This window comes from Rhinolophus hipposideros, assembly GCF_964194185.1.
Source record: "Rhinolophus hipposideros genome assembly, chromosome: 12".
In the NCBI taxonomy this organism is placed as follows: Eukaryota; Metazoa; Chordata; class Mammalia; order Chiroptera; family Rhinolophidae; genus Rhinolophus; species Rhinolophus hipposideros.
The window spans coordinates 32114461-32135151 of NC_138058.1; the positions used below are offsets into that span (position 1 = coordinate 32114461).

At 37.9% G+C, this 20691-nt stretch overlaps 2 protein-coding genes across 7 annotated transcripts in view; one reads left to right on the top strand and one right to left on the bottom strand.

Annotated features, from left to right (window-relative positions):
• The window catches only part of LOC308506206 (uncharacterized protein), a 161540-nt gene extending 150006 nt beyond the window's left edge, over nucleotides 1–11534 (bottom strand). The window contains exons 1-2 of one of the 2 annotated variants that reach the window (XM_081069341.1): nucleotides 11349–11432; nucleotides 9095–10971 (exon numbers count right to left, since the gene is read on the bottom strand). In XM_081069341.1, the coding sequence (XP_080925467.1) occupies nucleotides 10566–10971; nucleotides 11349–11419 (477 nt within the window). In that variant the 5' untranslated portion in view covers nucleotides 11420–11432 and the 3' untranslated portion in view covers nucleotides 9095–10565. Of the gene's footprint in view, nucleotides 1–9094; nucleotides 10972–11348 lie in introns of those variants that run through there. The other variant, XR_013994667.1, reaches the window with a different exon arrangement.
• VPS54 (VPS54 subunit of GARP complex) overlaps nucleotides 4780–20691 on the top strand; it is a 94933-nt gene continuing 79021 nt past the window's right edge. For 2 of the 5 annotated variants that reach the window (XM_081069329.1, XM_081069331.1), the window contains exon 1: nucleotides 11119–11259. The gene's annotated coding sequence lies outside the window, so the exon portion shown is untranslated. Of the gene's footprint in view, nucleotides 5218–11118; nucleotides 11260–20691 lie in introns of those variants that run through there. The other 3 variants (XM_081069332.1, XM_081069330.1, XR_013994666.1) reach the window with 3 other exon arrangements.

A 20691-nucleotide genomic window follows, 5' to 3' on the forward strand; every position in this document is an offset into this window, starting at 1 on the left:
CACATTGTTAAAAGCTACCAAAAGCCTATTCTATACTTCAATTTGCCAGCTTGATAGCTGGTGGTTCTGAATGTGTAAGCTTCCTTTGGAGTATCAAGAGAGAACACAGACCATGGGATTTGAGAAGGATATGGGATGTCCTTGCACATTCAATAATGATTTGCACAGTCCTAAGCCCTAGACAGTGAGGGAAATGGGTGGCATACCAAAAAGGCAACTATCATCATTAATTCATCCAACAATTTCTTTTTTAAGTCTACCACGTGCAAGTCACTGTACTAGGGGCCATGGAGAGGACAAGCCAAGGTGTAATCGTCTGATATGGAAACTAAAGGTGCATTAATAGCTTGAACAGGAACTAGTGTGTCAAAAATGCCACATCCATAGTTTAGGAAATAAATAATATGACAATTGAGAGGAGGAGGATGTCACTTCTGACTAAATGATAATGGAAATGTAATGTAAAAGCTATTACACCTGAGCTGATGTAGGGAATGAAGAAGGGATGATTTTGGAAACAGAGTTGGCAGAACCTACCTAAACCGAGGCAGGAAAACCCAAGTCTGTTCAGGGGTTGTGAGGAAAGATGCACGGTGGTGAGTAATGACAGAGAGGCTTAAAAAGGCAGGTAGGACCTAATTAGGGAACACTCTTGCAAGCTAAAGTTTGACTCTTATTCCAAATAGATGAACATTTTTGACCAAGGCAGTGGACAAGAGCTCAGACTTTGGCTCAAATAGACTGAAGCTCAAATCCTGATTCTACTCACTGTGTGTGATGTTGAGCAGGTTACTTAGCTCACTGAGTTGCAGATTAACAATATCTACCTCACATGGCTTTTATCAGAATTAAATGCAATTGGGATATGAAGCTCTCAGTCATTCAGAAAACATTTATTGACCCTCTATCATATCTATCCCAAACAACGAGCTTTGTACTGCTGATACAGACATAAAGGCCGAAACCAGGTCTGAAAGGAAGGCATGAAGCAATAGGAAAGACAGATAAGTAAACAGAAAATTACAATACTGTGTAAGTGAGCACACAGTCAGAGGAACTGAGTAACTCAGTAAAGGGGATGGTAAAGAAAGCTTACCAGAGGAGGCAGCCCCTGAGGCATCTGAAAGGGGTCTCTAAAGGTGGGTAGAAATAGAACTTATTTTCCAAGGTTTGATTGTTTATTAATCTTCTTGTGACATTGTAGTTTCTAGCAGAAACAATCCTTGAAAACTCTAAATGGATTTTTGTTATTATTTATGTTGTTTGGTTGGTTGATTAATTTTGGCTTATTTCAAATCCAGAGAAACAGAGATGGTGTGGGGGAGCATGCCCTATTTCTTAGCTGACAAAAGGGAAGAAAAGAGTCCGTTTGCAACCACATTAGCAGTGGAAGAAGTAGGCAAGCCAAATCGCTGAAACATATGGAGTACAATGAAAGACTTTAAAAGGAACTTGACCTAATATGACGTAGCAAATCTGGGTTTTTCACTTGGAGGAGACTCATTGTGGACATTTGCTTTTCAGCCCATATTTATTTCCTCTTCTGACATGGGCCCCAGTTTTGTTTTCTTTTTCTTTTTCTGAAGAACCACATCTTTCCTCATTCTTATTTAATGTGTTCTGGTTTCAGGGTTGACTGGATTCAGGCCTGGCCAATCAGAGCCTCAGCCTGGCCTCAATGGTTGGGATGGTGCGTCATCTAATCAGAGGCAGAGAGAGGCAATCTGGGACTTCTGCTGAGCCTGTAGGTATGCCTTGGCTACTGGTTTGAACACGTAGGTTGTAGACTAGGAGCTGCTGGAAGCGATCTTCCTACCACTTCCCACCACTTGAAATCTGGTATTGAAGCCAGCCAATAAGAAGGAGAGCAGAAGAATAGATAGCTGTGATCCTCACAGTAGAATATAAAGCCCACGAGGGCAGGAAGCTTGGCTTTATTTTTAAATCTTTTTTATTGATATGTTATTTACATATGAAAAAATGCTCAAAATAAATGTTGAGTAAAAAATTATTACAAAGTGAATATATATATTTAACTACCACCCAGATCAAGAAATCAAACATTAACCTTCTCATACTCCTTCTAATTACTACCTCCTCTCTCCTCTTGACTATTAACATCATAGTTTTGAGTTTTTGAATTTTATGTAAATGGAATTATATAGTATACATTTTGTATGTCTGGCTTCTGTCATTCACCATTATTGTAAATATCTTTGAGGAACATACACACACATTTCTATTGGTGATATTTCCAAGAGTAGAATGGCTATGTCATAGAGTATATGCATATTCAACTTTAGAAGATATTGCCAAATTATGTTCCAAAGTGATCTTGTGGATATGTAGTACATCATTTTGCACATGAGACTGAAACCTTTTCATATGGCCATTTGGATATCTTTTTCTATGAAATGCCTGTTAAGTGTCTGACCCATTTTTCTATTGAATTATCTATTTTTTCTGTTTTGATTTGTTGGAGGTTTTAACTTTTTTTTTTTATCTTTAGCTATTATACTAATACCATACTATTGTCATTTTATAATAAACCTTGGTAACTGGCAGAGTATGTCCTCCTATCTTGTTCTTTTTATGAGTGTTTTGGCTATTCTTGGCGCCTTGCATTTCCATATAAAGTTGACCCTTGAACATGCAAGGGTTAAGGGAGCCACGTCCAGTGTAGTTGTAAATCCATGTATAACCTTTGACTCCCCCAAATTTAACTATCCCCAGTTATTCCCTCAATATCTGCAAGGGATTTGTTCCAGGACCCCTCATGGCTACCAAAAATCTGAGGATGCCACATATCAGTGAAATCATAGGGTTCTCTGCTTTATCTGTCTGACTTATTTCACTTAGCATTATACTCTCAAGATCCATCCATGTTGTCACAAATGCTCCTATATCATCTTTCCTTAACGCAGAATAGTATTCCATTGTGTATATATACCACAACTTCTTTATCCATTCATCTATTGAAGGACATTTACTAACAATTGTCACCCCAATAAATTTAATTTAAAAAAAAAATCTGAGGATGCTCAAGTCCCCTATATAAAATGATGTAGGTGGATGCGTACAGTCAACCTTCTATTTCCAATCATGGATCAAAAACAGTAGTTATTTAGTGAAAAAAAATTCATATATAAGTGGACCTGCACAGTTCAAATCCATGTTGTTCAAGGGTCAACTGTACATTTTAGAGTCAGGTTGCTATTTTTCCACATATAAACCTGTTGTGATTGCACTGAACCTGTAAATTAATTTGGAGAGATTGCATATTTACAACATTGAAACTTCTAATCCATGAATTATGCATATATTTCCATTTATTTAGTTTATCTTCAATTTCTCTCAATAAAGTTCTAGTTTTCTTTGTAGAGGGGTCTTGCATTCTTTCATTAGATTTATTCCTCAGTATTTGATATTTTTGTGCAATTTCAAATGGTAAAAAATTTTAAAGTTTTCTGTTTGTTGCTGATATATATTAATAGAAAAACAATTAAATTTTTGTACATTGACCTTACATATTGGTTTTCTACTGGTGTATAACAAATATTATCACAAACTTATCATCTTGGAAAACAAATTTATTATCTCACAGTTCCCATGAGTCAGTAGTCTGGATACAAGTTAGCTGGGTCATCTGTTCAGAGTCTCATTAGGCTGAAATCAAGGTGTCAGGCAGGCCTACGATCTCATCTTAGACTGTGGGTCCTCTTCTAAGCTCACTGGTTATTGGCGAAATTCAGTTCCTTGGAATTATAGGACTGAAGTTCCTCTTTCATGCTGGCTGCCATCCAGCAGCCACTCTCAGCTACTAGCGACCAAGGCAATTTCCTGTCATGTAGTCCTCTCTGAAACATGGCATTTTGTTTCTTCAAGGCCAACAGGAAACCATTTCTCTTCAAATGTTTTGATTTCTGTCATCTCTGACCTCTAAACTCTCTTTTAAAAAGTCTCACCTGATTGAGTTCCTGGTGAGGACCCTCTTCCTGGCTTATGGGCAGCTGCCTTCTCACTATGTCCTCACATGGTGGAGAGAGAACAACCTCTTTCTCTCTTCTTCTTCTTATAAAGACACTAGTCCCATCATGGGGGCTTCACCCTCCTGACCTCATCTAAACCTAATTACCTTCCAAAGGCTCCATCTCCAAGTACCACCACATTGGAGTTTAAGGCTTCAACATACAAATGTGGGGCGGGGGCGGGGACAGGGGGTGCGAATGAAAACATTCAGTCCATAACAGATACCCTTCTAACTGCTCATGCCATACTTTCTCTTAGTTACCTCCACTAACTCATTCTCCACAGAGTGGTCAAACTGATCTTTGAAAAACATACTTGTGTCATCTACTTGCCCAAAGCCCTATCGTAGCTTATAATAAAGTTCAAACACCAACATGACTTATAACTCTCTCTTATAACTCTCTGTACGGTCTGGCTTTGCTACTTCTGTTTCATTGCATGCCAGCCAATTGGCCTTGTCTTTGTTCCTTCTGCTTACCTAGATCCTTCATGCCTCAGAGGTGGCTGTTTCCACTGCCTGGGATTCTTCACTACCACCATTTCCCTTTCCTGGATCCTATTTGTTTTTCAGTTTAAATGCTGCTTCTTTGGGCAAGAATCCTCTGTTCAGCTACATTAAATTACACTCACCTTTACAAGCTCTCATAGCTTATTTAACCTTTCCTTGACACGTATCCCATCTGTTGTTGAACAATTCCTGTAACTATTTGTTTAATGTCTCTCTTCTGTACTCGCTCTCTGCCCCACCCCAGATTGTGAGGGATATGAGAGCATGAACTGAATCAGTCTTGCTGACTACTAGCATATTGGACCTAGAATCATTTTTGATAAATATGCACTGACTGTGAATTGAAGTCTAGATGTCTACTTGAGAATGAGGAAGACACAAGGGGCTAGAGTGTATTGGTGTAGGAATATTTCCTCCATCTCTTCGTTATAATAGGAGATTTAGAATCAGAATCAGAATATTGGTTCCACTGTTACGAGGAATCACAAGTCTGACAAAAATTAACCTCATCCTGGGGGTAAGTAGTGAGTAACTAAGGGAGCCTCTAATATACTGGGGCAAAATGCAGGCAGGTCAGGCTGACAGTGAAGAATCAGAGAAGAGAGCAATTTCCCTCTGGATGCCATTAACCAGGGATGCTGACCACCTGGAATCAGAGCAGCACTCACTGACACGCATCGGTGAGTCAATTTAATCATGAAGACAAAGCCATTTATATAAGCATTTGGTTTGCTCACTGTTTTGATGTATGCTTGTTGTAGGATCTATGTGGGGTGGAAACTGTCATAAGTTTGACTTTCAATTTGTAATAGACAAAAAAATATTTATGTTTTGTAAATGTGTCCTGTATGCTTATTTTACCATTTCTTTTACTGTGCATAATGAACTGTAAAGCAAAGTTAGGATTAACTTAGAAGAATGGAAATAAGCCTTTGCATATTTATAAAGGAGGACTACACAGAAATAAGCCATTCATTTTCTAAAAGACTGCATTCTTGCAGCCAAATATGGGAACTGTCCCTTGGATTTGTGAACTGGTAAAGAGTACTTAAAACAATAAATTACCTACATTGATTATTTTCTAAGTCATTAAATACTTATTATCAAGCAAAATTCCCTACAAGATTTTTTTTCCTGTAAGTAATGAGAACCTTCATATTCCACACGTTAGAGTAAGAGCTACCTTTTCTCTGGAGAAGAGGGGGAATCTGATATTTTTTGAATTCAAATAATAAGTAATTCCACGGAATATAATTCTTTACTTTTTCAGTAATTTGTTGCTGTAGCATTCCCGCTGGAGTTTTAATAGTGTGGGGCAAAGAACATGAGACTGGAAGTCTTTAAATCTGGATTCTAATTGGAAATCTGCTGCCACCACTAAAACATTATCTGTCTCAGCCCTTTGACCTCCATTTGCTCATGTGTTAAGTAAGAGGCCTCTTCTGCTCCAAAGTCTGATTTCAATGATGTTTTCTTTCCTTTGAGTTTATTATTTTTGTTTTACATAAATTCTTAAAAGGTAATAAATAAAACTACAGAAGGGAAAAAAATGCTGTTCTATGTCTAAATGCTCCAATTGTAAAATGAGCCAAGACTCATCTTATCATAAATCAAATAAATTCATAGTGGTTTACAACTATCTAGAGCCCTGTAACATATCAGTGGCAAATTGTCTTTCAAGACATTAGACTAATGGGTTACTCATTCTGCTTAGCATATGGTAGAAAGTGGTTTATGTTTATAAGTACCAGTTTATCTTTATCTTTCATGCATTATTTAAAGAAGTATTTATTGAGCTCTCAACTTGCACTAAGCATTGTTTCAAGTCCTGGTGATGAGGGTAAAGTGGTAAACAAAACAGACAAAACTTCCTGCTTTCATGGAACTTGCATTCCTGTGGGGGAAAGAAAGACAATAAATAATATATATATATATATATATATATATATATATATATATGGTGTTTTTTTGAGTACTGCCTATGAGCTAGGCTATTTAAATACGCTTTAAATGTTATCCTCACAGTACATTTATGAAGTGGGTACTATCTTCATCCCCAGAAGAAACTGAGCATTAGAGAGCTTAACATGCCTGAGGTTACTCAGCTAGATAGTGGCAGAGCTAGAATGAAACCCAGAACTGATGAATACTACGATGCCTAATATGTCCTTTTGTATTATATGCATAAACATGATACAGAGGGAGGAAAAAAGCCAATCGCGACAAAGTTTTCTAAACTCTGAAAGCCTCTATGTCTAATAACTATCTTTCTAATGTTATGAATTTATCATTTTAAATTTTGCCTAGTTCGAGTTGGAGATAACATTTGCAATACAGTCCTATTTTTGAAGGTATTGATACTGGAGTTGGTTTTGCATGGCTCTAGACACAGGTATACACACACAGGTACTCTGGACACAGACTGAAAAAGTAGCAGTTGAAAGTCGAAATGCTAGCAGTGGGGACTTCTATTAGACCAAGATCGAAATTAAAGGGAGGCGGGAAAAGGAAGAAAACTAGCAAGTATTTACTGAGCTTTTCTTGTTATCAGTTACTGTTTTTTAAATGCTCATTTAATCCTTACAACAGCTATTATTATTCTCATTTTACATGGGAGAAAAATAAGATGTGAAGAGATCTTATTTAGCAGATGAAGAAACAAAGGAATAGAAACTGATATCACAATCACGTAGCTAACATGTCAAAGTAAAAAACCCAGGGTTAGCTAAATTCGAAAGCCTGTGGGATTAATTACTGCAGGTGGTAGATGGTCCCTGTGATGCCCACCTCCTGATGCTCACAAGTTTGTGTGCAATTTCCTCTCGAGTGTTAGCAAATCTAGTGACTTGCGTTTAAACCATAGAACATGGCAAAAATGATAGAATATCACTCTATCTTGCTCGCTGACTCACTCTAGAGAGTTTAGAGACACTCCTGGCAGGTTTGATGAAGTAAGCAGCCATTGTGGGAAAACCTACATAGCAAGGAACTGCAGGTGGCCTCTAGTTGCTGAGGACAGTCTCCAGCCAGCAAAAAGTTAGGGCTCTCAGTCCTACAACTGGAAGAAAAGGAATTCTGTCAACTACCTGAGTGACCTTGGAAGCAAATTGTTCCTTAGTCAAGCCTCCAGTGAGAACATAGTCTGACTGATGCTTTGATTGCAGCTTTATGAGACCCTTAGCAGAAGACCAATCTAAGCTGTGCCTGGACTCCTGACTCACAGAAACTGTAATATAATAAATATGTGTTGTTTTAAACCGCTAAGTTTGTGTCAATTTATACACAGCAATAGAAAACTAATACATCACACTATCATGGTTTTCCCTATGCTTGGAGTGCAGTAAATTCTTAGCAAATGGTAGTTGCTATTATGCTGATATATCAAAATGGAAATTTAGAATGTCAGAGTCAAAGAGAAATGGAACTGAGAAATTTACCAGTTAAATAATTGTTTTCAAAGTGATCATGAAGCTGACTTAGAAGATACAAAGAGATGATGATATACGAAAACTCATGTATTACATACTCCCAATAATCAAGTGTATAATAATCACATGAAATACTATAAAATGTCCAGTGGTGCTTATACCCATTCTAGTTTTAATGGCTTACACCATCCTCAAAGTAAATTGGAAAGTTTTCCTATGTTAAGATAGTCTACACTAGACATGAAGAAATAGTAAAACATATTCAGATTCCAATTATATTATTATAAATTGTAACAGTTTTAAATACCCTAAATATTATGGGTAAAATAATTCAGGGCATTGGATCAAAAAAACAACCCCAGATAAAACTATCAGCATAATAGTTTTAGTTCATGAGTGCAGGTGGATTTTGCTTACCAAAGATAATTTATACTAAACACACAATGTCATTGTACATATTTAACTATTGTATAGGTTAGAGAATTTGAATGGGTTTCCATTTGACAGGTTCAAAGTTTGCTATTGTGGAAAAAAGAGGGGCTAGTACACATGTCTAACTAAATTGCAAAATTATTTTTCTGGTTGTTCCTTCTAACAGTGCCGCCTTTCCCTTCTGTGTTTACATTGGCACGTGAATGTATAGTTTCTGTCAAACAAGTTATTAAAAATGGTATTTATTGATTGAATTTGCACGTGAACTTCACACTGTCAGACAAATCTACACTGAACATATAGTAAATATAAGCACAGGCCTTTTATAAGTGTTACAGCATTAAAAAATTTGCCCATTCTTCCTCTAATGAGAATATATGACCCTGAAAATTATCACCATGCATAATCTCAACAGGCTTAATAAAAATTATGCCAAGTACAGTGTTAGTAGTATGGTGGCTAATATTTTCTTAGGGCAATGATGATTTCTATCAGTTTTCTTAACTTTCTGTTATCTGCAATATCTGGAAATGAACACTAAACTATACCTATACATATTTATTTGTGATTTGACTTTCTAATACTGAAATGATTCAAGGGATAACAAATGACTAGATTAATTATTTTGAAATTTATCTACTTATTTAAAGTACCTGTCCAATTAACAGGTTTTTTTTTTTTTTTTTTTTTTGCAAACCTTATCATCAGCATTTACTTCTCTGTTTAGATTCATGATTATGAATTTTTCTGTTGAAAAATAAAAGTAAACATCATGCTGGATCCCTGAAAGAACTAAGCACAATACTCAATGTGTATTTTCTTCCTATGGTATGTTATCTACAGATGGATAATGAGAAAAGCAAACCAGTTTGTCTTGTTCTAGTGTTTGCAAGATACCTTAAGGCTATTATGTAATCAAGTGCCACTAGAGCAACTTGGAATCTTTTTTGGAAAAAGGTGGGGTATCAATGCAAATGGTTTTAAAAGGTCAAACTGCCAGGTTTAAGGCAACTTTCAAAATGTTGAAGCTGACATAGGTTCAAAATATAGGAATTTGCTAAATCCATTTCTTAATATATTCTATGAACTGATTCTAGACTTAAAGTGAAATTATTTTCCTCTCTGGCCTTAGATGAAATTCAGTGAATCTTTCCTTAATATTTTTATAATATAAACTCATCTGGTTTTATGAAAGATCAGGGAGTCAGGAGGATCTCTTCATCATTTTATAGTTAAATTTATTTCATGTTGGGGATTGATATTGTCTCTCTCCTTATTACAAACTGTGGAGAACTCAATTTAGAAAAATATAATGTAAAAATTTCCTCCCAACTATTTTGTTGCTTCCTTCTCTTTTGCCCTTCCCCCACCTTGAGCTCTTTAGTGGTTAACAGTATTTCACAGAGTTATGTTTGCAGTTTTCAAAGTGACTTCTTGGAAGTGAAACTTGAACGTTTTTCTTCAATCCCCAACTCTGAGAGTTACATCTTCACCTTCTGATTTGTTAAAACATACGAAGTGTCTTATACATGCCTGAAACTTTGATTATTTTTAGGCAAAGAGAGTTTCAAAATTGAAAGAAATCTTACTAAAATCAAGACATGAGCTCTCCAATGAGGGCCCTTTTCTCTCTTTTAAAAAATGTTGTAAGCGTTTCCCTTTCTTGCGGATTGCATTTTACTGGATTAAGGTTGCAAGCCCTCTGAAACCAGGCTGAACTGGATTACCGATTAAAAAGAGCACACCGAGGAAGTATTGATAACACACACCCTTCAAATACCTCAGCCAGAGAAGGGGGAGAGTTGCCTGAGAGGAAGGCCTGGAACTAGTTGAAAATGTAGAGGACTCAGTGGGGAAAGGCCTCCATAGGGAGATCCTGCGCTAGTTCCAGAGTTCAGTGGGTTGCTGGGAAAGGGGTGACCTTTAACCTTCCAAAGGACATTTATTTGGGAAACTCCGAACAGCATTCACTTTGGGGGGGGAGGGGGTGAAAGGAGAGGTGGAATGGTGTGAAAATATGTACTTTAATAGGTCCTGGGTGATTCAGGGACGTTTGGAGTCGGTTGGTCTGGGAGGTGGGCGAGGGTCCAGGCCCCGGGAAGGCGGAAGGCGGCACCTGGGTGCTTCTGAGAACACGTCTCAGGGGTGGAAGGGTCGTGGGGAAGAGTTCAGCGTGGGTTTCTGTCCTTACGTGCAGGCCTATGAGAGGAGGTGCGGAGGAGTCGCACGGGCTGTTGCCCGCTCCCGGAGAAGGCCGGCTGCGCCCGCGTCGTAGCCCCTCTCCCGAGGTGGCGAGCGCCCCGCTCCTCCCGGCCCGGCCGCGGCCCTCCCGCCCCGGCGGAGCCGCGCGGTGGATTGTGGGCTGGGGGCTGCGGCGGCCTGGCGGCGGCCTCCGGCGCTGCCTCCCCCCGACTTAGTCGGGCCGACCCGGGTCGGCGGGGCGAGGGGAAGCAGTGAGCAGGCAGCACAAGTCCTGAGGGTAGTGGTCGCGGCGCGGCGGCGGCGGCGGCGGCGGCGGCTCCTCTGGAGGCCGGGGATGTGGGAGAGGCGGTGGCAGCAGCGGCGGAGGCGGCGCTGCGGACCCGGGGGAAACTGCTGGCTGACAGGACACCCAGGAGAGACGTGAGGGAGCCGCTGCTGCCGCCTCTCACCCCAGAGCGGAGCTGGGCTCAAGAGGGCGGCCCTCTGCACCCCCGGCGGACGGGCCAGCCGGCGCGGGGCGGGGGCGGGAAGCCGGGCTCGGGCCCGGCCGGGCTCCCGGCGGCAGCGGCCGCGGAGCAGCAGCCTCGGCGCGACGTGGAGGGCTGAAGGCAGCGACGATGCACTAGGCCTCGCTCTGGGGCGGCTGCCCGGGACCCGCAGGTACGTGTCCGGCGGCCCCACTCGGCCCCCAGCGCGTCGCGGCCCACCCTCCGCCCGACCTCCGGTGGAGAGAGGGACCGAGACCCTACCTCTTGTGTCTCCTCCCCGACTCCACTCGGACACAGCTTCGGTCACAGCTGACCGGCGCTGAAGCTTCCATTCTCCCCTCGGCCACCTTCTCTTCCTCGTCCCTCTCCCTCCGGGTCGGGTCGGCAGCTGTGCTCCCCAACCTCCGGCGGCGGCCGCGGACGTCGCTCTAGCCCCTCTCGCCCCTCTCCGGGATCCCGGCTCCGGAACTTCCACCACCCTCCGTAGATGCTGCCCCCAAACTTTCCCTTTCTTTTCCCAGCCGGGCCCGTAGCCCCTCTTTTGATGCTATTCAAATAATTTAAATTTAAAAAAAAAAATCACTTTTCTTCTTGGGGAGGGCTGTCCATAAGAAGAACTCGGTGTTGTGCGTTTGGCAATTTAGCTCGCAATACTTTGTTCAATAATTAATGTTCTTCAATTCTGCTTCTTTCCATCTCTGCATTGATACAGAGGCAGGCCCCTCTTGCCCTCCCGTCGTTGACAAGGGAATTTTTGACCATTATAATTGACCGCTTGGTCTATCCATGTGTTGGGTTCAGAATGGTATTTTTAGAATTTTGGCTTAGCTGAGTTGCGATTTTTCTTCAAAAAGAATCCCCCTTTAACCTGCTTTAGTTTTTGGTCTTTATTGAGGCAACTTTCAAAGAATTAAATTGTTTCGATTGTTGTTGTTTATTGTTTTTAATTGGCTCTATTTCTGACTTGTCAAAACACGGGGCAATCTTAATAGTAAATGCTTACAAAGCAAGTGATATTGTGATAGTATACTGAGAAGTGTATTATTGTGAGAGCTGCAGATTTTAATAGACATTTAGGTTGACTTTTATTACTCTATTGGAGAGTTCTAATTAGAAAAGTACCTTGAGAGCCTTAATGATTTCTAAGCATTTGTGATAGAACAGATGGAATAATAGGATTTGTTTGTTTGACTGTATTTGTGTAGTAGTCAGAGTCTGATTTCCTCGAAATAGGTATTACTTGATGATTCATTATGATCATGATAAGTTTGGGTGAAAATGATGAATATGGGCAAATTTGGGGTAATTGATAGATGTGGTTTGGAGGATTACATGTTTGCAATTTTTTTGTGATTTGGCTATTTTAAAATTATGCTCTGGTAACTTCAGAATTATTACACTACCAGGACAGACATGACAGTCTGAGGATCACTTTTAAAGGGAATGAAAAACGTTTTAATGGTTTTTTTTTTTTTATAAAGAATGCATCACAACAAGACTATGTAGACTGTTCACGTTTTGTTTTTGTTAATGATATTCATATATTTTATTCTCCTAGAGGTATTGTTACTCTAGCATTTGGCTTTCTAAAATGTTTTCCATTGCTTCCAAATCATCCAAAGTTAACTAGAAAAAGATTAAATTTGTTTTCTGGAAAAGTTATGTCTGGATACGTATGAAGTTTTTAATAATTTCAGAATTAAAATCAAATATTATAACTCATGTAATAGCAAAATTTTTAGAATTTGTTTTTAATCACATTTGCCTATCAGTGAAAATTGATTAAAATTCATTTTTCCTAGTTTTAGCTTTTTGCAAACAACTTTATTAAGGCAAAGTACACTCACTTAAAGTGTAAAATTCAGTGATTTTAGTATATTTACAAACTTGTGCAACCGTCCCCATAATCTAATTTTAGAACTTTTTCATCACCCCAAAAAGAAACTTTCTGCTCATCATTAGTAATTACTCCCATTCTCCCTCCACCAGTCCCAGACCTAAGCAACCACTAATCTACTTTCCATGGCAATATTTTGTGGTTCATCCCTATAAATGGTATCAGCTCATAGTTTCTTGAAAAGATTATTTTAAAGATTTTTATTAACTTACAGCTAACATACAATATTCTGTTAGTTTCAGGTGTACACCATAGTTATTCCACATTTATATACCTAAAGAAGTGATCACAAGTCCAACTACCATTTGACACTGTACCACGCTATCACAATATTATTGACTATAATCCTTATGCTGTACATTACATCCCCGTGACTTATTTGTTTTACACTTGGAAATTTGAACCTCTATTCCCCTTCACGTCCCCCCATTTTTTAAATTGTTCAATTATAGTTGACATTCAATATTATTATTTTCTATTAGTTTCAGGTGTACAGCATAGTGATTAGACATTTATATAATTTACAAAGTTATCCCCCTGACTAGTCTAGTACCCACCTGGCACTATACATAGTTATTGCCACATCATTGACTATATTCCTTATGTTTTACTTTACATCACCATAACTGTTTTGTCACTACCAATTTATACTTCCTAATCCTTTTTCACCCCGCCCCCAATGGTCCTCCCTTCTGGCTGCTATCAGTTTGTTCTCTGCATCTATGAGTCTGTTTCTGTTTTACTTGTTTATTTAGTTCTTTAGGTTCCACATATAAGTGAGATCAAATAGTATTTATCTTTGTCTGACTTATTTCACTTAGCATAATATCTCCCAGGTCCATCCATGTTGTCGCAAATGGTAAGATTTTATTCTTTTTTGTGGCCAAGTAATATTCCATTGTGTGTGTGTGTGTGTGTGTGTGTGTGTGTGTGTGCATGCATGCCACAATTTCTTTACCCAGTCATCCATAGATAGGAACTTAGGTTGCTTCCATATTTTGGCTATTGTAAATAGTACTACAGTGAACATAGGGGTGCATGCATCTTTTGGAATTAGTGTTTTGGATTTCTTTGGGTAGATACCCAGAAGTGAAATTGCTGGGTCATAAGGTACTTCAGTTTTTAATTTTTTGTAACCTCCAAAAGTGGTGTACCAATTTGCAATCCCTCCAACAGTGCACTGGGGTTCCATTTTCTCTACATCCTTGCCAACACTTAATTGTTTTTGATTTATTGATGATAGTCATTCTGACAGTTGTGAGGTGATATCTCATTGTGGTTTTAATTTGCATTTCTCTGATGATTAGCATTGAAAAGCACAATGACGTTGAGCATTGAAGTCTTTTAAAATCAATTTAAACAACCAAAATATTTAAAATATTTTATTTGAATCATAATAAGCAACGGATCATTGGTATTAGTAAGCAGTGTTTTAAACAACTGACATACTTTTTGGTTGTATTCAGCATAGATTAATGTCAAGTGTGGAGAAAAAAAGTTAGCATGAATGGCTTCAGTGGTCTTAAAAGGTGGTCTGGTCAGTTGGGAGTCAGTAAGTAAAAGCTGAAAGAGTATTTTTGCCATTGAATATTAGGATATTAGGTTAAAGATCGTCAGCTTACTTTCTGCTTGCTTCACAAATAGATGGCAGGAACCAGATGAGGAAATCTGAAGAGCAGAAGTTTGAACGTGGCTCAAGAATGACAATGTGGCATGTACTTGTAAGGCAAAAAATAGGGATTTGTAAATTACAATTCTTTAGATTCTCTTATGTATGTATGTATGCATTCATGTATATATGTACATATAGTATTTGACATTTTACCAGCAGAGGAGGACATTTCCCCAACTTTGGAATCGGGCGATATCACATAGATGAAATTCATATTACAAAATCCTCTAAAAATGCTTTAACCTAAAGAAGGATAGCATATATATTATTTACATATCTTGTATTATTCCCATCTTATTTTTAAAAATCCAAATTTCAAAACCAAAATTAATATTTAAAAATTAAAATTAACAGGCCTGGTTGGAGGCCTCCTTTTTCAAAGATTCAGGGCCCTAACGTCTAAATCAGTCATTATCAGATGGGTGATTTTGCGCTCCAGGAACATTTGGCAGTGTCCAGGACATTTGGCAGTGTCCGGAAACATTACATCCTACAACGCACAGAACAGATCCTATACCACCCTACCCCCCACACAACAAAGAATTAGCTGACCCAAAATATCAGTAGTATTGTTCTAAACCTATGGTTTGCATGATTCTATTAAGGGCCTGAGCTAGTGGGAAAACACTTTCAGGGATACTGATTGGTGGATTAAATTAACCCTTTAGATCCTCTACTGAGTTTCCCTGAAAATAAGACCTAGCCAGACAATCAGCTCTAATGCGTCTTTTGGAGCAAAAATTAATATAAGACCCAGTTTTATTGTACTATAATATAAGATCGGGTCTTATATAATATAATATAATATAGTATAGTATAGTATAATATAATATAATATAGTACTGCGTATACTATAATATAATACCGGGTCTTATATTAATTAATTTTTGCTCCAAAAGATGCATTAGAGCTGATTGTCCAGCTAGGTCTTATTTTCGGGGAAACATGGTAGCAACTTTCACTCTTGGCAGGGGGAGTCAGTTGAGGGAAAAGTAAAAGGAAATCTATGACATAATGCAGATATTCTTTAGTCTGTTTAGTTATCTTCAAACCTGAAGAAAAAAAAATGGTTTTTTTTGAAAATGGCAGCCTTATTTTAACTTGAACTCTGCAAATTTGAACTCTTATGTTTTGAATTGTTCGTTACTGGTGCATAGGTTTTTCGAAATTGTCAATAGATATAGTATAGTAGTATTTTCTTTACTAGAAGTTATTTTTTTTTCCTCTGGTAGCTTCAACTGCCAAGAAAGGAGAGAAGTAAGCTAAGAGTTTTAATTAATTAAATAATAGTGTATGTTGTGAATGGCCAAAAATTTTCAAAGTTTATACATGGATCTCATCTCTTTTTTTTTCTTTTTCTCATAGGCCTCATTTTTGATTCTTATTTAATTTGTTTTTAAAAAGCTCAATTTGGTGATGAAAGAAGAAAAGATTGACAATTGGGATCCCCTTTGCTATTTACCTGTTGTATGACTTTAGATGAATTGCTCAATGTTTCTGAGCCAGAATTTTCTCATCTATAAAATAGGAGTAATGATAATTCCTGTATTACAAGGTTATTGTGGGAATTGAATGGGGTAACGTGTTAAGATGCTAGGTCAACTGTAAAATACTGTATAAGTTAGTTACTACACCTGAAACTAATACAACTAATGTTATATCAATTCTACCTCAATTAAAAAAAGTTACTTGTTTTAGAAGAATCATTAGAAATCATTAGAAAGGGATAGAGAAGGAGCCAAATGCAGAAGTGTAGATAGCAAGCAGAGAACATTGACTGATGACAGTCTCTCTAGGGAGAAGAGAGAAATTTTAAAAATATATTGATAACAAACTAGTAAAAGAACTGGTATTATTACCATAATCTGAAGTTCTTTACTATAGGAGCAAACTGACTTCCTTCAGTACCACCTGAGAGTATCATTATTATAGCACAGTAGAAAACTGGTGAAATTAAGTTATGAAGAAAAGGTTATTTGTTTTTAAAATATACTATTTGAAAAGTCATGAAAATATATAATTTCAGAAGCTACTTATTTGTACAAAAAGGTTTAGTCTTTTTGAGAGTAAGATACAGTTATGTGGATTAATTCCCATGTTGGGAATAATTCCTTCTGTCTTCATTTACTATTCATGTCCTTTATATTTGAACGGTTTTTCTACCACTGGTAGATAACTGCTTTTCAAATGGGAAGACTTAATGAAGAAATAAGGGTTTTACACCTACTCATTACTTGTAAAGTCTTACCTCTTTCTAGACTTGTCTCTTTTTCTATTATTTTTCAGTATCTTTTACACAAAAATATGCTTTGATTTTTTTTTTTACATGTCCAGTAGTCCATAGTTTGTACTATAGTGTTTAGAATTGAATTAACTAAAATATATGAAATAAATGGGGGGAAATGTAATCTCTTACAGTTTTATTAACTGGTCAACTGTCACAATCATGCAGAAGTAAGACTGCAGGTAAACAGAGCTTGAGCTATTTAGTGAGATTTTTCTGGGGTAGCGGGAGGGTAGAATAGTTTGAGACAGTATTCAGAATAAGTCATGTGGTGATATTGGTAGGTATATATTTTTTTAATATGGTGAACTTAAAAAAATTGGATTTTAGGCAGTAGGGGAAAGTTTTCAGGGCAAAAAATGCCATCAATTTGGAGGATTTTTTTATTCAAATAGTTGACTTTTTGACTAAAAAGAAGTTCAGAGAGTGGACGTTTATTGTATGAATATGGTGGTGATGCATCATATTTTACAACATGTAATCAAACAATATGGTGAATATTTCAGTAAAAAAATTATTACAGTAAAAGACACACTGCCATTAATCCCCTTCAACGTACTCTCCCTTGCTTTGAACACACTTATTCCATCATTCTTGCCACTTTCTGAAGCAGTTCTGGAAGTCCTCTTTTGTGAGTGTCTTTAGTTGCACTGTTGTGGCTGCTGTGATGTCCAGAATCGATTCAAAACTTTACCTTTTGTGACCAGAAGTCAGATGAGGACACACCGTAATGGTTTTATTTGACAGAAGTTGCCGTACCAGAAGTGATGTGTGACACGGAGCCTTTCTGTTGTGATCAAAAACTACGGTGAATGCTGCTGCCAAATGCCATCCAACGGAAAGGCAGGGATCTTCAATACGGGAAGTGGCCCATTGAACCTTAGTAACAGTGTGTGACAAGTTTCAGTTTGGTGGTCAGTTGGGTGTGAGCTACCGTAGAGAGAAGATGTGTTTCAAGTGTGCTGTAAGTCATCCTCCATCATGACAACGCTCCGTGTCACATGTTTCTGGTATATGACAATTTCTATCAAATAAAAACATTACGGTGTGTCTTCAGCCACCGTTTTCACTGGATCTGGCACTTCCCCAAGGTCAAAATGATTCAGGACATCAACGCAGCCACGACAGTGCAACTAAAGACACTCATTAAAGAGGACTTCCAGAACTGCTTCAGAAAGTGGCAAGAATGGTGGGATAAGTGTGTTCGAAGTGAGAGGGAGTATTCTAAGGGAGATTAATGGCAATGTGTCTTTTACTGTAATAAATTTTTTTTCAATTTAAGCATTCATCGTATGTATTGATCACATCTCGTAAGATATTTTTCTCGTGTGGAGTGAATAAAATAAAATTTGGAAATAATAATTATGTCAAGAAAATTCATGCCTTTTTTTTTCTTTTTCAATTTAGCTAACCTGAGGGGTAGGTTGGGCCCAGGTGATGAAGAGTTTTTCGATTTGACAGACTTAATATGTGTATTGGGGGTGCCAAAAAAATGTATACAATTGGACACTTTGGTCGACATTGCTCAAGTAGTAGTTTGCCATAATCAGAAGTGTCTGGACGCTGATGGTAACCACTTTGAGCACCTCTTGTAATTGCAGAAGTAAAACATGACTTGTATTCATCTTTTGTTATCAGTATATATTGAGTATTACAATTTTAATATAGTTTTCCTTTCTTAAAATGTGTATACATTTTTTTGGCATCCTCTGTATATTATATAGTCACTATTGTAGAATGTTTAAGGAGATTGACCTAATGAGATCTGAATTTTAGAAAGATGATTCTGAAGTTGCATGAGGTTAAGACCAAAGAATGACTTTTGGTAGGAGACTCACAGTAGTCTAATCTGCAAATAAAATGCTGAACTACAGCAGTGTCAGTTAGAATGGAGAGCAAGAGATGGATTGAAATGACTTTTGGAGGTAGAATCCATAGGACAGTCCAAGTTGGTATAGAAAATGAAGATTGTAAAGAGGTCAGGGTGTCAGCTTGGCTGTAGGGTTTCTAGCTTAGGAAACTACATAAATGGTGTTGCCATTAAGTGAGCCAGAGAAGGAATAAATTCTTGGCAGGTGGAAGAGGGGTGACGAAGATAGTTAATGAGTTTTAAATTTTGGATGTATTGAGTTTTAGCTATCTATGAGACCTGTAGGCAGTTATAAGTTTGGGTGTGGGACTCTCCAAACAGGTTAAGACTGGATAAAAACATGGAATCTATCCAGTTTTCTCCATCTCCTCTTCTATTATCTGAGTTCAGGTTACTGTCATCTCTTACATAGATTATTGCTAGTTTCCTATCTGGTCTCTTCTAGTCTTAGTCTTCTCCAATCCATTCTCTGTGCTACAATCAGTGATCTTTCTAAAGGGCAAATTTGATTATGTTATTCCTCAGGTTACATTATTTCTGTGACTTTCTTTTATTTTCACAGTGAAATCCACATTCCTTATTCCTTTAACAAATTTATAAATTCATTTATTTTCCCAACTTATCTCTCCAGCCTAGTGATTTTTCACAACTCTGTCCTCCCCACAAATATATAGTTTTCTCAGAAGTATTGACTTACTTGTGGTTTCTGGCAATAGGCTCTCTCTTCCCTCCAAGCCTTTGCATATACGAGTACTGTTCACTATTCATGGAGTATTCTCCTTGTCATGCTCTTCCTTCCCTCCATTTGGCTCATTTCTACTTATTGTCAGTTCTTGGTAAGCTTGCATTGGTTTATTATTATTATTGAAAAAATTTAAACCCACAGAAAAGTCAAAAGAATAGTAGAGTGAACACCTGCATGTACACACACACACACACTCACACTCCTTTTGGCAAACCTGGAAACAGGATGTAGATATCATGATGCTTCACTCCTAGATACTTAATCATGCATCTCCCAATTACAGGGACATTACATGACCACAATACCATATGACATCTGGGAATAATAACAATTGCTCCATAACATTGTTCAACATATATTCCATACTTAAATTTCCTAATTTGTCCTAAAATTCTTTACAGTTTTCCCTCCTCCCTCCACCCCCCACTATAAGATTCAATAAAAGATTCATGCATTGCATTTGACTGGTATGTCTCGTTAGTCTCCCCTAATCTGGACTAGTCCTACTGCCTCCCTCTCTTCTTTATTTTATGAAAAGTAGAAGCATTTGTCCTCGAGTATATTCCATATTCTGAATTAGTCTGTTTCTTCATGATTAGATTCTGGTCAGGTATTTCTGGCTAGAGTACCACACAGATGATATGGATACCTAGACCACTTTAGCACATCAGGGGGCACATAATGTAAGTCTGTCATCCTGTTGGTAATTCTGGCTTGATCACTTGATAAAGGTAGGAACTGATAGATTTCTTTACTGTTTAATATATAAATAACTGGTAGGGTGATTCTCTGTGGCCATGTAAATATCCTGTTTCTAACAATCTTTTAAACTAGTGGTTTTAGTATCCATTAATGATCCTTGCTTTAATCAATTTTTGCATTGGATGATTACAAATGGTGATTTTATAATTCTTTTATTTCGTCTACATTTATTATTTTCATTGATTTTTGAGGGCATTAAGGTCAGATTAGTTGAAGACTGAATATAGGCAATTGAATTTAGAAATCAGGTCATTCATTCTTTACCTTTTCCAGAACCAAGTGAGTGCTGGAGATGGAAGACATTGCTAAGGAGGTAGATCAAAGAGAGAATAGATTTTGCCAATGAAGGGGAGGTAAGAAGTAGCTTGAGGAGA